Raw genomic sequence first — 23,873 nt, forward strand, 5'->3', positions numbered from 1 at the left:
AGGCTGACAAATATAGGCACTCTTTACAAAATACAGATTTTTTGCACTGTTGGTGGGCAATGTCACTGTTCACGAGAAGGAACCTGTCACGTGAATGATAGTACCCGTGTACACACACTACCCAAGTAGGGGGCTATGAATGGTCACCACAGTGGATGCTAAATGAAGAGGGCCCCAGAGCCAGGTGTGTAAACCACAGTCCTCACTATGGAAGCCGTTTCCAAGGTGAGGCAGGAAATGGATGTAGTGAGCTGGGCTGCTGGTGCCAGAAAGCAGGGAACTACCTAAAGGCTGCAGTCAAAAGGACAGATTGAAAAGGCTTGGTGACCAGTGTGGACAATTTAAACATCAAAAGGAATGACTGGGCTGTGGAGATAGTGGTCCAAGCACCTGCCTAGGCAAGTGCAAGGGCCCGGCTCAACCCCCTACTGCATGCTGTGCCAGCCACCAAGACGGGCTGTGGTGTGGTGCATGCCTGCAATCTCAGCACTGGGGAGGCTGAAATGGGAGGATCACTACAAGTCCAAGCTGTGTAGTGAGACTCTGAACCCAATACATAAAAATTAAAAAAGGGGGGGCAGACAGATAGCTCAGTAGAATAAGCGCTTGCCTGGCAAGCACAAGGGCCTGAGTTCAATCCCCGGTGCTGCCAAAAAAATAAATAAAAATAAAAATAAAGAATTACTGTTACACACAAGGAACACAATACTCATGAGCTCATGGTGAGGCAGGCACACACTGGGCTCTTCCTTGTGGGGGAACAGCAGCTACTAAAGGTGGAGGGAAAGACAATCGGAAAATCATTCTGTGTCCCCAGTGAATTCACTGACTCAGGCAGGGACAGTCCCAGATGCCTATGCATGGAATGAAGTGTCACCGGGAAGGCTACTTATACTGCAGAGGGACAGGAGCCCTGACAATGGGGCACACCGGCATTTGCCACCTATATCAGACAATCTGTCATGAAGTCCCCCCGAGGGTGCATCTGAGCCTCCCAAAGGGATCACAGGTGTGCACCACGGCGCCTGTCTAGAGGGTGCATCTGAAGAACAGAGCGGTCCTTGCTGATGGAGCCTCTGACCTCACTTCCAGTGTGCACTTCCGGGAGAAGGCTGCAAATGAGAGGGCCTTTTGTCTGGATTTGCGCAGGGTGATGGAGAATGCGAGGCATCCTACAGAGTGGCTGGTAGGACTATTTACAAAGTCAGTGTCATGAGGAGGGAAAGAGGGTAGAGATAAACAGAAGCATCTCGGAAGACATTCCTGGGGCAAGAGAGGGGCTTCGAGTCCATGCGGTATAGACTGTGGCCCTGCCGTCGTCGGTTTAGGTCTGACAGCAGCAGGCTGGTTCTGAGGAGAGGCCTATTCTTAGACATGCTGATGTGTTTGGGGATGAAGTCACCATGTTGGCGACAGAAACGCATGGATCTGTCTCTGGGGATGTACAGCAATAAAGCTGATGTGGCAAAAGATATATTGGCCATTTTTCATGATGCAGACTTGGGAACAGAAGGCAGCAGCACAAATTCTATTAAGGGACACGGTGTGTGTGGGGGGAAGACTACTCGTCCTCCCCCAGACTTGGGCTGCCGGGGCCGGTGAGTGGGAGGTTTGATGCTTCCTTTTGCCCTTTTTTCTTGGAAACAGGCGTGTGCACATAATTCCTTTTCCTCCCTAAAAGCACACGGGAAGATGTTCCTAAGGTCCACCCTGCTCCTGCATCCACGCCCCCTTGGGCATCACTGGAGCCTGGCATGGTCAGTAACTGATGCAGTGGTGTCACCATGGCTCTAGGGAAGGGACCGTACAGGTCTCAGGAGACAGGAAACAAAGAACACCAAACACCCCAGCGCCTCCCAGCTCCATACTGCCTTGAAGGGCAGAGGAGCTGCAGTGACGGTGTCGGTACCTGGGCCACATATTTGTTCTTGTCGGGCTCGGTGGTCTGCAGGTCCAGAATGAGCTCAGCCAGCACCAGCAGGGCATCCAGAACCACCAGGCAGATGATGATGACCTGGGTCACAGGGAGCAGCGGAAACCATGAGACCCACCGGGGCCTGGTACTCTCAGGTGCAGCGCCGGGGTGTGGAGCAAGCACAGGACGCGCCTATCACCCAGAGCCTGTCTTTGGCTCCTTTTCAGTCCCCCTGACCTTTCCCCACACTTGGTCTTTGCCTTTTTCATTCACTGTTGCTTAATAAAAGTATCTCAAACCGAATGCCCCTCCCTGGGTGGAAAAAATAAATGCTAATGTTAAGAAAGTTCGTATTTTTCGACATCTGGGGATTGCTGGAGCCTAGGCATGCTCAGAACAGATGCTTGGTCACTCGATACTGCCCTTCCCTGGGGCTCCCAGTGCTGGCAGGGACCTCCACCTACTCTTTGGGTGATTGGGTGGCAGTAATGTCACTGTACCCAGCAGGCAGCATCACCCTGAATGTGAAGTTCCTGCCCCTGCTCTGCTCACTGGTGAGGGGAGAAGGCAGCCTGGGAAGAGTCAAGTGGGGCAGAACCTCAGGGGCTTTGGCATGGTTGGAGCATGAGAGAGCATGTCCCCTGGACCCGTGGACCCGTGGACACACTGTAGCAGCAGGGAGGTTCCAGTGACTGCGGTGGTATGACACTGCTAAAGGCTTTGATGGCAGATTGGAGGCAACAGCCTTAGGCAGTGGAAATGGCAGTGGAGGGAGAGAGGAGTCCCAGAGGCCATACATGAACCCCTCTACCTCCAGGGTTCTGGACAGCTGCTTAGGGCCAGGCCTTCCCTCTCAGAGCAGTGGGAGTTTCCATTTGGGGGAGGCTTGATAGAGACTGAACCCAGGGGGCCCACATTGAGCTACAGTTTTTTTGTTTTGTTTTGTTTTGCTTAATCCCAAAAGTCCCCAGGCTAGGCTAGAATTTGTGATCCTCCTACTGCAGCCTCCCAGAGTGCTGGGATTTTAGGCTTGCACAACCATGCCTGGCTAGATTGTGGATTTTGGTCTTTGAAAATGTATCTGCTGTTAGACAAGGAGTTCCAGGTTGAAATTATTATTATCATTTTTTAAAAAAATGTATTTAGTTCAGGGTCTATAGGGTCTCACTCTGTAGGTTGGACTCATAGTGATTCTCCTGTTTTCAGCCTCCCAAATGCTGGGATTATAGGTGTGAGCCACCATGCCCAGTCTCAGTTGCTGGCTCAGTGCGCCCTGGGGGCAGGGCCAGCACGCACTCGGGCACTCGGGCACGCAGGCACGCAGGCACGCAGTCACGCACGCACGCACGCACGCACGCACGCACACATGGTGTGAAACCCAGTCCCTGTGCCTGGCTAAGCAGGCACGTTAGTCTGTTGAGTTATCCGGCCGGCCCTCAGGTTGAAATTAAGCAAGCTGAGCCTGCCGGAAGAATGGACTGCTAAGCTTTGGGAAACTGTGGTTCATTATTTCAGTGCCGTGTTTGATAACGTGGTTTGGAGACCTAGCGAATTACTCTGGAACGCAGTCTCCACACATCTAAATGCAGTGCTTAATACAGATTCAAGGGGCCGGGGAGATGGCTCAGTGGAGTAAGTGCTTCCCTGGCAAGCACAAGGGCACGAGTTCAAGCCCCAGTTCTGCGCGCCCCACCCCCCCCAAAAAAAAGTTGAAGCCTCTAGGGGTGGTGGTTTTGGTTTTTTAAAAAAATTCTTGGCTTTATTTTAGAGCCCAAGGGATCTGAAGCTTTTAAGAAGGCACCCATTTTCTGGCATAATGAAGCGTGATGCCCCAACATGTCTGCTAGGAGGCAGGTGACACTGGTAGGGGCCCTGCAGACATCATGGGGAGCAAAAGCACGCAGAGGTAAGACACACATGTCCAGAACAGCAGCACCTAGGAGGACACACAGTGCAGCCAGGGGGTTCCCAGGGTTGCAGGAGGATGGGGGACCAGCACCTGTTTTGAGAATGTTCTGGAACTAGATCATGGGGAACACCCAAAATACACAGAAGTATTCACTTCCCAAGGGTCAGTGTTCTGTGAATCACACCTGAACTAATACAAACAAAAGACTCGAGCCCACTAAACTGTAATGCCCAGTCCCCAGGGCCGAATCTGCCACACACTGGCAGCCCTGTGATTGGGGGGAGTCATGGAACCAGGTCACAGAGAACAGAAAAGAGCAAGGAACTGGGGGGTAGTAACCCTGACCCTTCCCTGTAGAGCACCATCCGGGTCCCGTCAGCCCATGCCCAGCACCTTCCAGGGCTACGAGCGTCCCTTAAGCAGTGGCTGCAGCACAGGGCCTGGCGAGCAGAGTATGGGGTGCAGCAAAGCCCCTGGCCCCTCCTCCTGTCCCTCATGGCTTCCCACGCAGCTGTGCCATCCAGTGTGAGCAGTGGCAGCCATAACTCTGTATCATGTCACTCTGGCCACTTCAAACCGCCCAAGGATGGGACTTCATAATGTTTTGGGGGTTTCTAGTGGTACTAGGGATTAACCTAGGATCGTTATACCCAGCTATATCCCCTGCCTTTTTACAATTTTTTTTTTTTTTTTTTAAATTAGAGACAGATCCTTGGTAAGTCCCTAAATTGCCCAACTGGGCTTGAGGTTGCAATTTCTCCCATCAGAGAGCAAATCTTCTACCTCCCAGTCCCTACTGCAATCCTTTCCTTGCTTTCACCCTGGCCCTGGCCAATCTGACTAGGCCCCCAGGGCAGCCCCAGGGCCTGTCGATTGTTTACTGCTCTTCTCTGCTCACTGCAGAGCCAGGCGCCTTCTGCCCTTCTCTGGGCCCCTAGCAGAGCAGCTGCTTCCCAGCCAGGCCCTGGAAACCCAGCCCCTCTGTCTGAAAAATGCCCCTGCATCCACAGCCCAGGCCAGGCACTGCTGGGTGTGGGCCTGGCTGAGCTTGGGCCAGGCCCTGGGTTCCATCCCAGCACCACCAGAAAACCACACCAAAAGAAAACCAAAAACTCTGGAGATCACAGGTGTTAAGAGCCACCCACAGGATGCACTCTTACTTAGCCTGTGTGTGTCAGGTGACAGAACGCCTCCTCCAACGCCCCGTGTGCAGCAGGTCTCTGACCCGAGCTCACAGAGCCCATGTCCCTGCAGAGGACTTCTGTTGGTAACCAGTGTCCATCTAGGGGACAACCCTGGAGTTCCTGCTTCTCTGTGGACTCATATCCTCTCAGTGAGGGCAGGGACAGGTTTCCTGTACGTGGTAAGTGCGATTGTCCCATGAGAGAATGAATTATTTCTGTCGTGACAGTCTTTTCCCCAGTGGGAATGTCTCTGGGGGCCGCGGCTCAGGGTGCTGCCCCCACCCCCCAGCAGGCCGAGTGGCCACTCAGGGGGTACAGGGCATCTGGAGGGGGTGGCGTGAGGCTTCCCTTGCAGCTGGAAGGAAGCTGCCTCCTTCCTTCTGCTCCTGAAATTGAGGGTTTGGGATTTCAACCCCAACAAGTTAATACCACGTTTCCTTTCCTGTCACAGCGCGGGGAGGGATGGGCGGAGCCGAGGAGCTGAGTGTTGGCTTCCTTTCTTTAAACCACAAGAGAACAAGAAGAAAAGCAACCAAAATAATTTGTCTATTTTACTTCAGAACAAAGTTGAAGATAGGAGGGATGGGTCTGCCTCCCTCCTTTCTCTTCCCAAGGGACTTGAGCCTTGGGACCCGGAGGCCCACAGCTCGGTCCCCAGACTGCCTCCCATGCTCCAGGTACCTGTCTGCCCAGGGTGTGTGGGTGTGTATATATACACCTTTGTCCTCCATAATCAGAATGTGCTTCACAGTGTCAGGACGAACACTGGCCTTGCCAAACTCAGTTCTCTCTGTGCTCCCCCTACTCCTCAAAGAGGACCCCGAAGCCCCAAGGTCATGAGATTGCATCAGGCAGGGGACCCTGGGCCTTGCTTGCAGCAGGGACTAAGAGTATGTGGAGTGGACAAAATGCATTTCTCTGCCTCCAGCAGTTACTCTTTCATTTACGCAGGGGCAGGGGGGCTGTAAATTTAGATAACATAAAAATGATCAGAGTGACCATCTTTCTTCCCTGGTCACTGTTTTTTTTTTTTTTTTTTTTGTACCAGGGATCAAACTCAGGACCTTGCGCTTGCCAGGCAGGAGCTTAAGCCGCTGAGCTATCTCCCCAGCCTCTGGTCACCATTTTTAAGTCAGTGGCTTTAAGTATGTTCACAGGGTCACATCACCATCACCACCATCCAGAACATTCATCACTCAGGGTGGGGACCCCGTGTCTGTGTCCGTCAAGTGCAACACATCACCCGCAGCCCCACCACCAGTCCAATTTCCATCTCTCTGGTTTTGTCTGTTCTGGACAGTTCATGGCAATGTCACTGAGCATTAACTGTGATGGTCCATCCATCAAGCCTGTGGCTTTGCTTTGTCCCTTTTCAGGCCTGAGTCCCCATCCCATGGGGGACAGACCCCCCCACATTGTCCCTCTCTGTCCACAGAGGGCTCTAACTCACTCTCTGCTGCTGCTCACAACCTGGGCCCCTGGCCCCTGGCAGTGCCTCTAACCATCTATGGAGTGGACAGAGATGGGTGCCACCGTGCTGCCTGCTGACTTTTGCCAAGCAGGCCCAGGCTTCTCTCTTACCTGGAAGCGGTGGGAGTGGAAGAGCTTCCTCAGCTTGGCCTTGAAGTCCGGGGGAGGCCTAGGCGCAGGGACGGAGGCAGCCTCGGCATCCCTGCCCTCCTCGCCTGGGGCTGGCGCGGGCCGGGGCTGTTCCTCCTCCTCCCCTTCCTCCTCGTCGTCCTCCTCGTTCTCCCACTTCTTGTAGTTGATGTTCCAGGAGTGGTAGTCATCCCCGGCCACGGTGAAATGCCGCAGGAACTGGCTCATCCTCTCTGCCCGGGCCACCTTGGACCTGCGGGTAACAGTCTGCGAGGGGGACAGGAAGGGAGTGTGAGAGGCCAGGTAGCCTGGGCCCACCACCACCACCACTATGACTATGGCGAGGACTAGGCCCAGGCCGGGCCCTGGGGCCCTCGGAGCAGCCTGGGCACAGAGGCCGGGAGGTCACGGTGGTTTCTAGCGTGCTTATTTTTAGATTCCAGGGTCGCAGAACTGGTGAGGAACAGGAAACCCCAGGCCCCGCCAGCTCTGTCCCTGCAGTCTGGCTGGCTGTAACCAATGAAGTCAGAACCGCAGCCCAGTTGCAGAAGACCCACTGCAGGCTGAGAGCAACTGTGGGAAGTACCCCCATGCTCCACATCAGAGCCTGAGGGCTGGCAGTGCCACTGAGGAGCAGCAGGAGGAAGGGCCACAAGTAAAAGTGCCCCACGGTCACAGGAAAGTCACAGGGCCCTCCCACTTCATGCCACCGTTGGGTCTTGGACAGGTGAGTGGCAAATAGAGCTTTTCCTAAATTTAGCAAGCTGTGTGTGTGTGTGTGTGTGTGTGTGTGTTACAGAGAGCTGAACTAAGGGCCTCTGCACTGAGCTACACCTCCCCTCCTTTCCCTTTTTTTGTTTTTGAGACCAAGTCTAAGTCTCTTGTTGCCCAGGCTGATCTTGAAGTTGCGATTCTCCCACCTCGACCTCCCAGGCTGCTGGGATTGCAGGCAGGAACGACCACAGCTGACGCAGCCAGTGCTATTTTATCTCCACAGCTGTTTAACGAGAGAGAACTTCAAAGCAAAAGCAAATGATTTTGTCTTCACCTGTGCTCACTTTACCAGATACCAAATTTTTGTTAAGTACTCGAACATGGATCCCAGCTCAGGTGAGGTGACCAGTGGAACAGGAAAAGGAAATTCAAACAGATCTGTATCCTGGTGGGAGCCCAAGGCGAGGCAGTGGCAGTCCCCATCAGTGGGAACAGGCTGGAGAAGTTAGGACATCTGCCTTTTCCAATACAAGAAAAATAAACCTAGTCCCTACCTCATACCACACACAATATATATTTCAGATACTGTGACAATGATATATTTATGTCTAAAAAAATATTGCAAGTCTTCGAGCAAATACAAGCGGGTATCTTTATGACTTCAGCACATGGAAAGATTACTTAAAACTAGAAAATCTGAAGTAGATTTGACTGCATCCAAACTAAAAGCTTTTATGTAACATGCACCCATGGGCGCATATGCCCCACCCTCCTCCAAGGTCAAAGACACCCCATGGACTGAGAATATCCAGAGTGTACTTTTTATTTATTTTTTTAAAAATGTATTTAGTACAGGGTCCACAGGGTCTCACTATACAGATCGGACTTGTAGTGATTCTCTTGTTTTCAGCCTCCCAAGTGCTGGGATTACAGGTGTGCCACCACACCCAGTCTCAATCGCCATCTCAGCATGCCCTAGGGGAGGGGCTGGAGTGGCAAGCTGGGGATCTAACCCCGGTTCCTGCATCTACCTAAGCAGGCTCTTTAATCCGCTGAGTTATCTGGTCAGCCTGATCTGCAGTGTATTTCATATAGCAAGATTTACTAAGAAAACTTGTAAGTATAAAGAAAATCTTTGGGGCCGGGGAGATGGCTCAGTGGAATAAGTGCTTCCCTGGCAAGTGCAAGGGCTTGAGTGTAGTCCCCTGTTCCACAAAAAAAAAAAAAAATCTCTGCAGAAAGCTGGGCAATGGCCAGGTCAAAGAAAACCTAAAGGGCTAAGTGCTCAACCTCACTAGTACTTGGGAAGATGCAGGCTGAAGTCACAGTCACAGTCATGCCCAAGGCTGGGAGGAACCCTGAGGCCTACACTAGTTGATGTTGGTGATGGTGTTAAATGCCATCTCATAAAGCCTGAAGTCAAAGACACCACCAGCAGTGTTTGCAGAAGCAGCCTAGTATTATCTTGTCAAGCTGAAGTTGTGCGTCTTTTTCTTAATGATTTCCTGATTCGCTCCCTAGACACAATCCAAAACAGACTCATCTACATGTGTTCCAACTGATGACAGGTTCTAGAATATTTGCTGCAAATATGCATTAACCAAAACAGAAGGATGAATCTTCTCTATGCGTGTGGTGGAATACTAGATAGCAGTGACAAAGAATGAGCTACTTTGCTCTGTAGCATATGTGCCCACTCTGAATCAAAATCACTCCTTTTTTAAAGGCTTCCTTCACTGGTTTTCCTCCTTCCAATGCTTCCTTCACTCTCCTGGTTTTTCTCCTTCCCCAGTGGTTGCTTCCTGCCAGTCTCTTGTGGATCCCTTAAGAGAAGACCTTGCTTACATTTAAGTGTTGGAATTCCCAGGGCTTCGGCTCTGACCACCTCTCTTCTCTAGCCTAAGACCCTATAGGATTTTGCTGGGCATCCTGACTTTTAAACACCATGTCTACATCGATGACACAAACTCCAGCCCCATCTTGCCTGCATGCCAGCCTCAACAGCTAACATTCAAACCACGTCCATGTCAGCTTAAGGCATTTCGTTGGTTCCCTGCCACAGGCCAAGGGCGTGGGCACCAGTCTCGGTTACTACCTTGGCCCACACTGCCCAACTGTGATTCTGCTGGCTCTGCCTTTACACCCTTAACAGGGTCACTCGTGTCTCCAGACCAGGCCGATCTTTCTTCCCTTGCTTGGGTTTCTGCGGTGGCCCCTGCTGCCTCCCCATACTCCTTCCCCAAGCATAACTAGTAGAGAAGTTTCAAAAACATGCACAAGAGCATGCCATGCCCTTCTCTATACTCGGTCTCTCTCCCCAGAATTCTGTCCCACCCAGGATGCCCGCCTGCCCCTCAGCTTGCTCATGGCAGATCTGCTCAACTTGTCCTCTTCTAAAAGACTATGCACAGCCACCCCATCGCCCTTCTTGCTGCATTTTCTTACTGTGCTTTTGCTAGCAGACATTACCCGTGTGCTCACTGTCTGCCTCCTCCCACAGAGCAGGCTGCGTGTGTCTTGGGCGACGGCACACCTCTAGGACAGCCCCATGCCCTCTGCAGGCACTCCGAAACACTCAACTATGCAGGTCGCCAAATTAATATAACAACATGTACAAATCTGAACAAGGGTGTTCAGTGTAGCGGGGTGCGGTGGAACACACCTGGAACCCCAGGACACTTGAGAGGCTGAGGCACGAGGATCACAATTTGGGAGCCTAGCCTAGGCAACCTAGCAAGGCTCTATCCCAAAATAGAAAGGGCCAGGTATGATGGTGGCTGAATCCCAGGGAGGCTGAGGCAGGAAGGGTGACACAAGCTTGAGGCCAGCCAGGACTACCTAGTGTTCAAGGCCAGCCTGGACTACATAGGTGAGACCCTGGCTCCCCAAAACTTTTTTTAAAAAAGGAAAAGGCCAGGGCTGGGGATATAGCTCAGTGGCATAAGTGCCTGTCTGGCAACTACAGGTCCAATCCCCAGTCCTGCCAAAAAAAGAAGAAAAAAAAAAAAAAAAAAAAACTGGGGCTGTACTTCAGTGCAAAAGACCCTGGCTTCAATCTCCAGTACTTGGGTGGGGGTTGGGGGGAGTAGGTTAAGTAAAAAAGGTAGATATAGAAGAATATTATAAACCATGTAAGTAACATTTTAAATACGTGGAAATTATTATTTATTGTTTTTAGAATATATAAAAATGTAGTATGCATATATAAAAAAACAAGATTTCTGCTTCTGGCCATGATAAAGTAACTCCTACTAGATTACCCCTCCTGCTATAAACAACTATAAAATTGGAGAAAACAGGACATTTACTACGATTCTAGGGAGAAGAGAAACCACTGGGGTAGAGCCCCATGGCCCCCTTGGCTCTCCTTGGAGAAATTTTCTGGGCTGAAGAGGGAGACAGGGCTGAGGCTCCACCCTTGGGAGCGTGCACAGCCGGGTACCACAGCAGAGGCTGGAGCAGATGAGTTTCCAACAGCCAGAGCACAGGTTCAGTGAACACCACAGCACTCAGTAGAAACTCCTGAGAGCACACCTTAGAGGGAGACCTTCAGCGTGCCTAAACCGAACATGGTGGCACACACTACACTGCCGCGCTCTGGGAGGCTGAGGCAAGAGATCCCAGGAGATAGATCTGATCTAGCCCCACAGCAAGGGCTAGCTTAAATTCATCCCAGCAAGGCTTTAAAAACAGGGCCGGGGAGATGGCTCAGCAGAATAAGTGCTTACCTGGCAAGCGCAAGGGCCTGCGTTCAATCCCTGGTTCCGCAAAAAACAAAACAAAACAAAAACCCTATACAGAAATACAGATATGAGAGGAAAGTCTAATGTCCCAGGGAAGCAGGGAGCACTACACAGAGCCGAGGAGAGCTGTCGTCTCTCCTATAATTTCTGGCAAGCTGGGATTCCAGGCTGCAGAGAGCAGCTTCTCCCAAGGGCGCCCTGTCTGTTCTCTATGCTAAGATGTTAATAGCTAGCATTGTGTAAATTCAGAGTTAGGTAAATGCCCACAGTCAATAGAGAGAGTGGTTTGTGTTTGCAAAAGTAGTCACGCACAGTCCTTGGCCTGCCTTTAGCCCTCAGTAACTGTGACAGGCTTCTGTGGTTCTCGGCTCACAGACTAATCTCAGTGAGACCTTTGGAGCTACATTCATTGGTCTTCTCTTCATTTCTTTTGGTGCCGACTCATAACATACAACACCGAGCCGGGGAGATAGCTCAGTAGAATAAGCGTTTGCCTGGCAAGCGCAAGCACCTGAGTTCAATCCCCGGTTCCGCCAAAAAAAAAAAAAAAAAAAAAAAATACAACACCCCTGAAATGATCAAGCTGATCCCCAAGTAAAATTAACTGTCTGTTGGAAGAAAACTTAAAAACCCTTATGGGAGATAATAGATTCCACAACATGGACTTCATATTGCCCAGGATGCAGTAAAAATTATTAGACAGATACAGATTCAAAAAAATGCCATCCATAATCAGCAGAAAAACCAACTAGCAAATGACACAAATGGACCAGGATAATGAAACTGGCCAAAAAGGACCTGAAGATAGCTACAAATTTACTAAGATTTCAAGGGAAGCATGTTCTTCATGAGATACCAAAGAATCGCAACAGAGAGAAATAGAAACTCAAAAGATTTAAATGGCTTCTCTAGAACTAAAAAAAAACGCATAAGAGAAATGAAAAGTCTTTTGCTGGGCTTAACAGCCGATGAGATACTGCGGAAGAAAAGATCGGTGGACTTAAAGACAGAGCGACAGGAAATACCAAGTGGAGAGAAAAATGCCCGTAAGAGAAGATGAACAGCTGGTGTGGTGGTGCCTGTCACTGTGGCATTGGGAGACAAGGAGTTCAAGGCCAATCTGAGCTATCTAGCAAGACCCTGTCTCAAAAACCCAACCAGGACAAACAAAATATACGAAACAAACAACCAGAGCCTCAGCAACAATAAGAAGTAATGTCACATATCAGTGCCTCTAGAATTGGATGGAGATTAAGGAAAAAATGCTTTTAAAAATGGCTGAAAACAGTCTAAATTTGATGGGGAAATGTATCATGTAGGTGCAAAGCTCAATACACTCCAAGTCGATTACCCCTATAATCTTTTTTTTTTTTTTTTTGCGTAACTGGGGATTGAACTCAGGCCCTTGTGCTTGCCAGGGAAGCGCTTATTCCACTGAGCCATCTCCCCGGCCCTTCGATTACCCTTAGATACACACATAAGAATGAATTTAGTTGGGCAAGGTGGGAGCACACACCTGTGGTCCTGGCTGGCTGAGAGGCTGCGCCAGGAGGACTGCAAGTTCAAGCCCAGCCTGGGGAACTTAGCAACCTAGTGAGACCTGTGTCAACATTTTAAAAATAGCAGGAAGCAGGGATGTAACCAAAAAAGAAATAATAAAAACCTTAAAATAAAAACAAAAAATCCAACTACACCAACTTTGCAATAGTGAAGTTCATGACAGTTATTCCCTCAGGGAGGGGTAAAGGCTACAGGGTAACAATGTAGTACATGTACTTGAACAATATCTGCAAAATATCTTTTTTTTTTTTTTTTTTTTTCAGAACTGGGGATTGAACTCAGGCCCTTGTGCTTGCCAGGGAAGTGCTTATTCCACTGAGCCATCACTCCAGCCCCTGCAAAATATCTTTTTAAATTACCAAAAGATTTTATAAAAATATGACAAAATGTTAAAGGCTGCCAATTCAGGTTGTTAATTATATAAATCTTTTTGTTTTGTTTTGTTTTTTGAATTATATAAATCTTTTTTTTTTTTTTTTTTCAGAACCAGGGATTGAACTCAGGCCCTTGTGCTTGCCTGGGAAGCACTTATTCCACTGAGCCATCTCCCCGGCCCCCTATATAAATCTTTGATAGTATTTTATTCTTATCTTTTACACTTTTCAAAGTAAAATTTAATATTCACCCTTGGTGTAAGCTCAGATTTGTTTTTGTTTGTTTTGTAGGTAGTGGGGATTGAATGCAGGGCCTCACACTGAGCTACACCCTCGGGCCTTTTTCTTGTTTTTAGTTAGAGTGAGGCAGAGACTTACTACTTGCTGTTGCCGAGGCTGGCTTTGAGCTGGTCACCCTCACGCCTTAGCCTCCAGCGGAGCTGGGGTCCTAGGCATGCACTGCTGTGTCTGGCTCGGCTCAGAGAAGCTACAGCTCAGGCTCTGATCTCCCTGTTCTTTCTATAATCTTCCAAGCTCCAAAGTTGGTCAGAGACCACTAGGTCTCGTGCGCCTCCCGTGCTCCCACCAGCTTCAATGCACGCAGCAGGGCAGGTCCCTGCAGGGCCGGCCGGAGGTGGCAGGTGGAGGGCTGGAGCTCCTCAGTGGTCATCCGGGTACCTGGCTCCAGTTGCCTCCCTCTCTGGGTAACTTGGATGCCCCAGATCTGAGATTTCCCCAGATGCTGAGTGGTCCAAGGGGTGCTTACAGCCCCTGCATAACCTGGCAATACCTGCATTCTACTGCCTTCCATCCTCCCCACCAGGGGCCTGGCCCGTCTCTGTCCCTCTCCTCACCACCAGTTTGCTCCTTCTCTGCCACCATCCTGTCTGTACTTTTGTCCTCTAAATACCAAGACCCTCACTGTGACATACACAGCCCCGAGGTACTTGACCGCTCTCCCTCTCACAGCCTGCTATGCAGTTCAGGCTGGTTTTGAACTCACAAGGCAGCTTGGGCTGATCTCAAACTCATGGGGCAATCCTCCTGCTTCAGCCCCCCAAGTGCTGAGATTACAGGTGTGTGCCACCACACCCAGCTTATCCCCTCATTCTTTACTCTTCCGAAGCCTCACTGCAATTTCCAATTAGAAATGGGTTGGGGCCAGGGATACAGTGACACAGCACCTGCCTGGCAAGCATGAGGTCATGAGTTTGAATCCCGGAACCATAAATAAATAAATAAATACATACATACATTTGAAATGTCTGTGCCCACTATTATCTTCTCTCTTCACTGGCACTGATGCTTGAGTCACGTGTGACATCTGACCCATGGAAGAAGCCCCCACCTTCCTGTCTGCCAAGGACACTGGACCCTCGCCTCCCACCCCAGGCCATGGTTTCCCCCCAGAAAACACCCGAGACCTTTCTCAGCACAGTGGGAAGCTGGGGTGCTTTGCAAAAACCACAGTTCTACTTTACAGGAGAGGAAAGTTTTTCTTTCTGAAACTTTGTGACCAGTAAAAGAAGCAACTTTTAGTGATTTGGGATGAAAATATTTGCGGTGCCCGGCAGAGCAGAAAATAATTCTGGTTTTCAGTCAAGACTCAGTCACGCCAGAAGCTGCAGAGCTCCGAGTGAGTTGGCCCCGGAAGCCATAGGGCCCTGTGACCCCTCCACGGCAGCCTGCAGCAGCGGCCTCGGGCTGGCTCCTCTGTCCATCCCTTCATGTCGAAGCTCTGCTCTGCTCCCCCCTCTCCTGTACCCCGACCCAGGGCATTGCTCTTTCCTGCTCAGCTGCCCCAACCCAGTGCTCCTGAGACCCTGCGAGTGATGACAGACTCATCTGTGACTCTGCATGGTTCTGTCACTTGCAGCCACACCAGTGGAGTCGCTGGTGGGGATGCTGTGGCCCCTGCATGAATTCCTGCCTTCCTGTTCCCACCGAAACCTGACGCTGTCTCGAAGGTGACCATCCAGTCTCCAAGCCCAGGATCCTGTGTAGGGCCTGCATGACCAGAGCACCCCTGATGCCAGTGATTTCTGCTCCTTCCATCTTGGCTCCCAATTTCTTGACACCCCATCCCTGACTCTGTCCTCAGTCTGGGGACACCTCCCACCTTCTTTGGGAGTACCTGGAATAAACCCGAAGCCTTCACACTGAGCTAAGGCCTCGGTCCTTTTTCATTTTGGGACAGGGTCCTGCTAAGTTACCAGGTTGCCCAGGCTGGGTTCAAACTTGGGATCCTCCTGTCCAGCCTCCTACCCTGCTGGAATTGGATGTGCACCAGCGCCCCTGTATGTTCAGTGCTGTTCACATTCAAATCAAAGCCTGCACCTGCTGTCTGAGGTCCACCAGCTCATCAGCTTGCTGTGACCCACACTGAAATTGCCCCCCAGTCCCTCTGTGTCCCCCTAGGACATGGCACTGTATGCATTTCTCTTCCTGTGCCGGTGTCCCCTCCTCCAACACTATCCAGAGCCCATCAAGCCCTGCTGGCTCTGCCTGCCCCACCCCAAGGTCTCAGGACACCTCTGCACTCTTGGTTCCTAGGTGCCCGTCTTCCCCTGGGCCTCCTCCTTCCTGGCCCTCCCTGCCTCTGCCTCACTAGCAACACTCACCTCCCTGTGGTTCTACCACGCTCTCAGGAAACCGTGATCTAAAACACCCTCTGCCTCTCTCACCCTATATGTTCTCCAGGGCTTAGGCCTAGGTGTCTTTTCTTATCTTTTTCTTTTGCTGGGGATTGAAACCAGGGCCTTGTGTATCTGGGTAAGCTCTTTACTATTACGCTACATCTTAGCCCTTTCCTACATTTTCGAGACAAGGTCTCACTAAGTTGCCCCGGCTGGGGTCAAACTCAAGTCCCCCCTGCCTCATCCTCCGAGTAGGAGAGATCACAGGCATGCGCTTCCACGCTGGGCCTCCTTCCCTGTCCTGTACACCTCTGCTGGCTTGGGCCCAGGCATCACCTCCCTGCGGTAGACCTTCCTTACCTGCCCCCAGCTGGGTCTCCTTCCACACGCACACGGCGCCATTACTCCTCCATATTGTCTGTGCTCCGTGCTGGGCTATAAAGATGGTGGGGGTGACAGGGACCTTCTTCCTCCAGCCACGGAAGGGGCCCAATAAGTATTTAACAAACAAATGAACAGAATCACAGTTACCCCTCCAAAGTAAATGTATCGGCACGTGACAGGTGTTACACAAATGACGCCCAGGTGGGCATGAGAGGAAAGCAGGCCTATGGGGGTGGGGAAAGAGATTCTCCTGAATGTCTATTTTCACAGGCTCGAAGCCATCATCCGTGGGTGGGGGGCAGTCCCTATCTCCAGGCCACCTGAAAATCGCAGACAAAGGCTTTTTAAGAAATTCAGTCGACTCCCAATTCCCAGGGCCTGGTCCTCCTTCAAGTCCCCATTTCCCTATTCCCTTACAGAGCTGTTTTGGGGGACTTGATTTGTTTATGAACCACCACCTTCACCCCAAAACTCCAGCAAGACACAAGAGCAGCAGCAGCTACTATGACAGACTGCTTTTACGATTAGTGTGCCGCACCAGCACACCTTACCTTCTTTCCACACGTGATTTCAGTGTAGCGCCCAACCGTGGGCTGAGGCTGAGGCCAGCTCATGTAGCAGCTTAGCAAGGCCGGAGGCTCTGAAGCCACACGCTGCCGGGCAGGGAAGAGCTGGGGTCGGCCCAGGACTTGGACACAGAAGGCGGGGCGAGCTCTGGTCCTCCGTCCTCAGGGGCCGCGCAGCCCACCTGGACACAAATGGGATACAGCCTGCACGGCACAGCCAGCTGCTGCCCCCTGCCCACACCTGGGGCTGGGCCGCCCCGCAGGCCCACAGGACGGGAGGCACAGCTCGCCATTCCACAGAGGCACAGGGAGAACACGGGCCTCAAGTCACTGCAGGTCACAAACCGGTGGTAGGTGGCAGGCAAGGGAGGTAGGCACTTGTATAGACACAGAGGACAGGGTAACAGAGTGTCCCTGTGTGGGAGGACCGTGGAGCTCACGCATTATTCTCTGCTTTCTTTGTATGTGTGGGGTATATACATTTTTTTTTTTTTTTTTTTTGGCCTGGCAAAAGCGGCCTTAATGCCGGCCGTGGAGTGGCATGTGGAGCTGGGGATTGAACCCCGCTCCCGCAAGCCTGACTGGGTTTGCCCAGGCAGGTGTTTAAACAACTGAGCTAATCGGCAGGCCCCTACACTCTCGTTTTAAAGAAAGACAGAGTTTCATTATATGGTCCAGGCTGGCCCTGATATCCTACACTCAAGCAATCCTGATCCTCTTGTCTCAGCCTCCCCAGTGCTGGGATTACAGGTGTGCGCCACAACGCTCCATTCAGGGCCTGCAGAACAGCACAGCACGTGGTACAAACCTAGGTCCTTGTGCTTGCCAGGCAGGCACTTAGGCTGCTAAGCTATCTCCCCAGCCCCTGGAACAAAAATTTGTTTTTATTTTTGAGACAAGAACCTTCTATGGAGTTCAGGCTGGCTTTGAACTTACTACATAGCTCAGATCGGCCTTGAGCTCCACATGATCCTTCTGCCTCAGCCTTCTGAACACTGGCATTCTAGATGTGCACCACCACACCCAGCTGAAAATATATTTGAGGGTGTTTGACATGCCAGGTGTAGAATAAAGGTAGGAATCAACCTTAAACCAGCTTCTATCAAAATCTAAAATGTCCTTCAAAAAAAAAAAAAAAATAGTCCTTATTGTTTGACCTGATAAGAGACTCACAAATGTATGTGTGTACTGGCTGGATCTTGCTACATTAGTCCCAAACCAGAACCCACCTCAAAGTCTGTCACTTAACAGGCCATGCAGGGTCACTGCCGAGCCCCGTGTGGCCATGTGAGAGCCCGGTGACCAGTGGACACCGGCATAGACAGCAGTCCCAGGAAGGGCACTTCGCTGCCCAGGTACCAACAGCACTGTTTATGCTGTCCTCCTGCCATTCTTTGGAGAGCCAGCCTATATGACAGTCCCTAATAAACTCTGCGAGTGATGAGCCCCCAGGGGGCCTCTGAGGTCACCAACACTTTACACATCACTGCTCCCTGCAGGAGGCATCAAGCAGACCCCTGGAGGGGACTCCAGAAACTTGCTCCCTGCTTCCTGAGGCCCTCAGCCCATATGCCTCTTCCTTTTAGCTAAATTTAATCTATGTCCCTCAACTGCAATAACCCTCACCCTGCCATGAGCACACATATAGGAGCCTCCTGCTGAAGCTCTAAACCTGGGTTTGGGGACTCTGACATATTCCTGTATTTAAAACTCTTCTTTGATTTCCCCTTATTCTTAAAAAACTGAAGAACCAGACGCCTTGCAGAGGTCACACCGTTCTGCCCGCTGGGCTCTGCTGATCTGCCCTCATCTTCCATATTTGCTGCTGTGGCCACAGCAGTCAGGCCCTTCCAGCTACAGGGCCTTTGCACGCACAGGTTCCTCTGCCTGGCACGTGTGATGCCCTTTCACTGCGCTATCTATCCTCCTCTGGGCCCCTCTCAAGCCTCCCAGCTAGGGAGCTAGGCTTCCCCATTGCTTGCTCATGGCCCCTACACCCCTGGGGGGCTGTGTCACCCAAGCACCCTGGGGTGCAGGTTTGGCAGGTCCTGCTCATGCCGCGACTCCTGTACCTAGCAGAAACCACAGCACATGCCAGGACAGAATGAGCCCCTCAGCTGAGCTTCACGCACAGGGACACCGGAGCCACCTGCCCGGGCCTCCCTGCCCCACGGGGCTGCGTGTTCTGAGGAATGCCTATTTTTAAGATCAGGGAAGTCTTTAAATAAGCACAGAAATTGTTCCTTCTCTAGGGTGGGGAGGAAGTTTGAGGTTCATGAAAACAAACCCCCGAGCCGGCTGACTGGTTCCGGCAGGAGGGGTGTTCATGGGTGGAGGAGCCTACCTGATGGCCCAGAACCCCAGAACTGTGCTCCTCTCCCTTCCCTCCCCCTCCACAGAGCAGCTGCCAACCTAGCACCATGACAGTGAAGCCACATTCACAAGGTGGACAGCGCAGACCTGCAGGCTCCAGAGCTCTGGGCACAGCCCGTTACGCACAGTGCAGCCACCCCGTGAAGGCTGTGCAAACCATCTCCACTCACCAGTGGAGTAACCGGAAACGGAAAGGCCAAGAGGTGAACCCCAGCTCACACAGCCCATGAGAAACAGAGCTGGGTCTCCAGCCTGGTCTCCCCTCTGCCTTCTGGACTGCCCATGAATACACCCGGCCCCCAGCTGCTTTGGCAGGGGACACCGCTCTCAGCCCGGCTGCATGACGGAATCACCTGGAAGCTTCTGAGCCCCCTGTCCTGGACTTGGAGATGCTGAGCTCATCAGCTGTGGTGTGGTGAGGGGTGCTGTGTAGGAACTGCTGGGCTGAAGGTGCCAAAGGGCTACAGATGTCTGGGAACACCCAGCTGCAGGCTCCTGGGAGGGCCAGCACGTGCCAGTAGGAACATGGTCATCTGATGGGCCACAAGTCCAACCTGCCTGCATGATGGAGACCATGGTACCACAGACAACTCTGTGTTTTGTTTTGTTTTGTTTTTTAACGTATTTAGTACAGAGTCTACAGGGTCTCATTACATAGATCAGACTTGTAGTGATCCACCTTTTTACAGCCTCTCAAGTGCTGGGATTACAGGCGAGTGCCACCACACCCAGTCTCAAACATAGTCTCAGCGCGCCCAGAGGGCGGGGCGGGCATGGCAGGCCCAGGGATTGAACCCCTGGCCCCTGTGTCTGCCTAAGTAGGTGCTTTAGTCTGGCTGGCCCAATTCTGTGGCTTTCTCCAACTGCTTCTATGAACCAGACCTACACCGCCTCTATGGCTGTGGTGGTTGGTGGCTGTCGCCGAGTACCTTGCTAAGGACTTGGAGGGTAGCGTCTCCTTTAATCTGCATTGCTCTGTGCCCTGGTGCTGGTGTTTCTGTTTTACAGAACAGTGAAACTGAGGCTCAGAGACGCACTCAGTAGGGCAGGGGTCCACAGTGGGCTGAGCCCGTCTCCACGGACTGGCTACTACGAACCCTCTAAACACCATAATAGCTTTTCCTACCACACAGCTCTTCTGCTGCAAAAAGGAGGAGAGTTCTAAAGCAAACCTGTGAAGACAAACTTTTCAGAACACAACGAGCTTGACAAGGGTCCAAAGAACATGTTCTCTCACCAGAAGAGGCCATTTGCCCCCATCTTCCCAGGCCCCCAGCAATGCCACCATCCCTGCAGTAACAGGCAGCCTCCTGCTCCCGGGGTTCACCCTGGTGTGTCCCAAGGAGGTTCTGTATTCCAGGTGCCACTTTCCCTGCAGTTTCGGAGTCCTGGTCCAGGCCTGGACGAGGCCCCCACCACACCCCTGTCGGCTTCCTACAGACTCCCTTGGACCCCTGCTACCTTACCTGCTGTCACGCACCTCAGGGAACAGGCCTGCACCCCACATCCATTTCTTTTACTATTATACCAGTGTAAATGTGAGCAGAAGAAGCACATTCCTAACGATCCGGCCACCCCCAGCTTCTCCAGCACCTGTCTGCTTCTCAAATCTGTATCCTCTAGGGTTACAGTCAAAGACCACAGACAATTCTGTGTGTTTCTCCTGAAGTTATAAGCCCCACACGTACGCCTCTTTGTGGCCAACACGCTGCCCAGGGAGTCAAATGATCTCATTGTTACATTTTGATGGCTTCTCACATTCAGCATCTTTTATCACCAACTCTAAAACCACATTTTCTCATCTCTGACAGGTGGGTGTGCCTTTCAATGGGTCTGTTTCAGTGTTACGTCACTCCATCTCACCAAAGTACTTCATAGCACATAAAATAACAGGGCATCCACAACAAATAGCATCTAACATCCAACATACTCCAAAATCTAATGCTATAAACTTATCCTTTTTTTGTTTTGTTTTGTTTTTGCAGTACTGGGGTTTGAGCCCACTGTCTCACTTCAGGCCACTGAGCTGCATCCTCAGCCCTTAGGGGTTTATTCTGAGAAGGGATCATGCTAAGTTGCTAAATTACAGCCGGGGCTCAAACTTGTGATCCTTCTGCCTCATATTTTTTATGTTTATGGATTGTTTCTTTTCCCATTCATTACATAATAAGACTGCGATATGAATATTTTCATGATTCTGGATACAAACTGTCAGTTTTTTCCCAGGACAGCTGTCAGGATTGAGCTGGCCCTGTGAAAAACCTCCATACACGCAGGTGTGCTGGGGACCACAGGTGACCAGCAGCCACTTTCTCTGTGTGCTCTCTGGTTGCCTGATTTCACGGGGGACTGCAAAACAAGGACCTGTCTCTACTATTTCTCCCTGCCTTTCTTCAAAACAACCCTTTGTACTAACAAAGCCTGGAAGCCATGGAGCACCAGGCCCCTCAGTGGTGGGAAATCCAAGCTCTCCCTTGCCGTCACCTCCCTGTCATTCCCTGGTCCTGCTGACCCACGCTGGCTTTGGGGCCTCGGCCCCACCACACAGCTGCTACCTTGAGCTCTTCACCTCCCCCCACCCCACCCCGAGCCTGCCCTGGCTGGGCCCGCAGAACCTTCACAAGAACGCAGAGGGGAAGCCAACACTTCCTCCTCTCCACTTTGCCACCTGTGCTCCCCAAGAGCCCAGCACCCCAAAGGACACCAAAGGACAGAGCTTATTAGCCCTACCCCAGATAGCTGTAAAGTCTTCACTCTGGAATTAGGCCAGGTGGAAATCCCACTGCTGCCAATTTCTAGCCATGTGGTCCTGAATGAATGGCTGTAGCTCCCCTTGCCAAGTTTCTTTACCTTATAAAAGGGAGTGCTCAGCCCCGTGGGTCAGGGTTGGCCTGGTGCTAGGAGACTGCTGTCTCATCCCTTCCACTGTCTTTCAGGAAAAGGGTGGTAAATAACCTTTCTGTCACCCTCCAGATAAGGAAACTGAGGCTTAGACTGGCGAAGGGCATGGCCTTGTGCTTCATGTTTATTAAAACACAAAGCTAGGAACCGAACCTATTGGTTCAGATTGCCAGGTTACCCAGGGAGTTGTGAAGCCCTTCCCTAGCTTTTCACATTTGTCACCTCCAGGTAGGGTACAGACACCTTCTACAGGGTTTTCTCTCTGTCATACAGGAATCGCCCAACATAATTATCTTCTCAGAGCTGGGAGGGCTTTTGAGGCTGCTGGACACCTGAGGTGACTTACCTTGTCATCCCCAGATGCCATTTTCCTGCTCCCTCTGGATCTGGAACACAAGAAGACATCCGTCAGATCTGCCTCCTGCTGTGATTTTCTGAACATGTGCTTGAAAATCTTGGCTTATGGATTAGTTATAAATTCATTTTAATGGTGTCTGAAATAGTAGGAAGCTGGGGCATAGTGGTGCCCACCTGTAACCCCAGCCCTCGGGAGGCTGAGGCAAGAGGATTGCCGCCAGTTCAGGGGCCACATAGTGACTTCAGGGCCAATCTGAGCTAGATAGTGAGACCCTGTCTCAAAAGAAGTGGAATAGTACAAAGCTCACAAGTGTACACAGCAGGATGCGCATCCTGGGGATACACCCGAAAGGATGGGGGAAAGGCACCCAGCTTGGACCTGCCTGACACCGGCTCTGCTTTTTGGTTACTATGGAGAGTATGCAGCAGGAACAAAGTGGCCAAAAGGTGGAAGCAGACCCCAGGTCTAACACTGGCACACCCCCACCAGAAGGAACAAGGCACTGACACAGCCGGCAACATGGATGGGCCTAGAAAACGTTACACAATGCCAGGCAGCTGCTCACAAATGTCACATCCTCTGAGGCACATCGACAAAAGATGCCCAGAACAGCAAATCCAGGGAGATAGAAAGGCAGCAGACCTATGGGTGCCAGCGGTTGGAGGAAGAGAAGAGTGAGGGGTGGTTGCTTCACGGGTGTCGCGTGCCCTGCGGGGTGACAACAGTGTGCTGGGCCCACAGATAGGTGCTGGCCTCAGGGCCACACGGCACTGGGAAGGCACACAGCACTAGGAACGGCAGCCTTTCAAGGGGCTCATCCTAGGTATCCTCTGCGAATTTCATTCTAATTTCACAAGCCAGAAATGCAGCCATGGCGCTACAGTTGGGGCTGCCCTGAAAGGCAGGAAACCATCTAAACGTCCACCTGTGGGGCCTGCAGGGCTCAGCCTCTCGATCTTCATCTATGGATACAGGACAGTAAGACAAAACTCCATTACAACGCAGTGTGCGCTGGGGGACTCATCTATGCTAAAAATAAGTAAGTAAGTAAGTAAGTAAGTAAGTAAGTAAGTAAGTAAAGGCTATAGAAATGTTAAGTCTTTAAGGACAGCCAAGCTCTTCACAGTGGTTCGCTCTGGGAGAAAAGGGAATACTCTGGGTATGGGGGTTGGGTGGCTTCTTTCTTTCTCTTTGCTTCTGTAAAGTCTGAACTTTTACAATGACTATGTGTTACTTTTCAAAATTATTTTTAACATAAGTGACACATGCATGTAGTACAAAATTTAAATAATACAAGAAAATGTACTATGACAACACAACCACCCTTCCCAGAAGCAGGGACTCTGGCCAGGGCCCTCCGCAGCCTTAGAGGGCGTTCTGTACCTCAAAGCACACCGTACTCACTTTCACTCCCTCTTCCTGTGTGTTTTTTTCCTTAAACAAATGAGAGCCCACACACTGCTCTGAACCTTGCGTATTTCTTTAGGCAGTGGTCAGCAGAGTAATTTCTCCCAGAGGATCCTTAGATGGGAGGGTGGGGATTATCCAGATGGACCCACTGTAATCAAAGAAGGTTTTTTGATTACTTTTTTTTTTTTACAGTGCCAGGTTTTTTGATTGCTTTTTTTTTTTTTTTTTTTTTTTTTTTTTTTTTTTT

The 23,873-nt window shown here is 51.1% G+C and overlaps 1 protein-coding gene across 2 annotated transcripts in view; it reads right to left on the reverse strand.

Moving 5' to 3' along the window:
- Hvcn1 (hydrogen voltage gated channel 1) overlaps positions 1-23,873 on the reverse strand; it is a 29,678-nt gene that overhangs the window by 2,662 nt on the left and 3,143 nt on the right. The window contains exons 3-6 of one of the 2 annotated variants that reach the window (XM_023720551.1): positions 23,621-23,774; positions 22,205-22,244; positions 6,590-6,874; positions 1,910-2,014 (exon numbers count right to left, since the gene is read on the reverse strand). In XM_023720551.1, coding sequence (XP_023576319.1) covers positions 1,910-2,014; positions 6,590-6,874; positions 22,205-22,225 — 411 coding nt within the window. In that variant the 5' untranslated portion in view covers positions 22,226-22,244; positions 23,621-23,774. The remainder of the gene's footprint in view (positions 1-1,909; positions 2,015-6,589; positions 6,875-22,204; positions 22,245-23,620; positions 23,775-23,873) is intronic. The other variant, XM_004635914.3, reaches the window with a different exon arrangement.

The sequence above is a fragment of the Octodon degus genome, unplaced genomic scaffold, assembly GCF_000260255.1.
Source record: "Octodon degus isolate 3935 unplaced genomic scaffold, OctDeg1.0 scaffold00076, whole genome shotgun sequence".
Lineage (NCBI taxonomy): Eukaryota > Metazoa > Chordata > Mammalia > Rodentia > Octodontidae > Octodon > Octodon degus.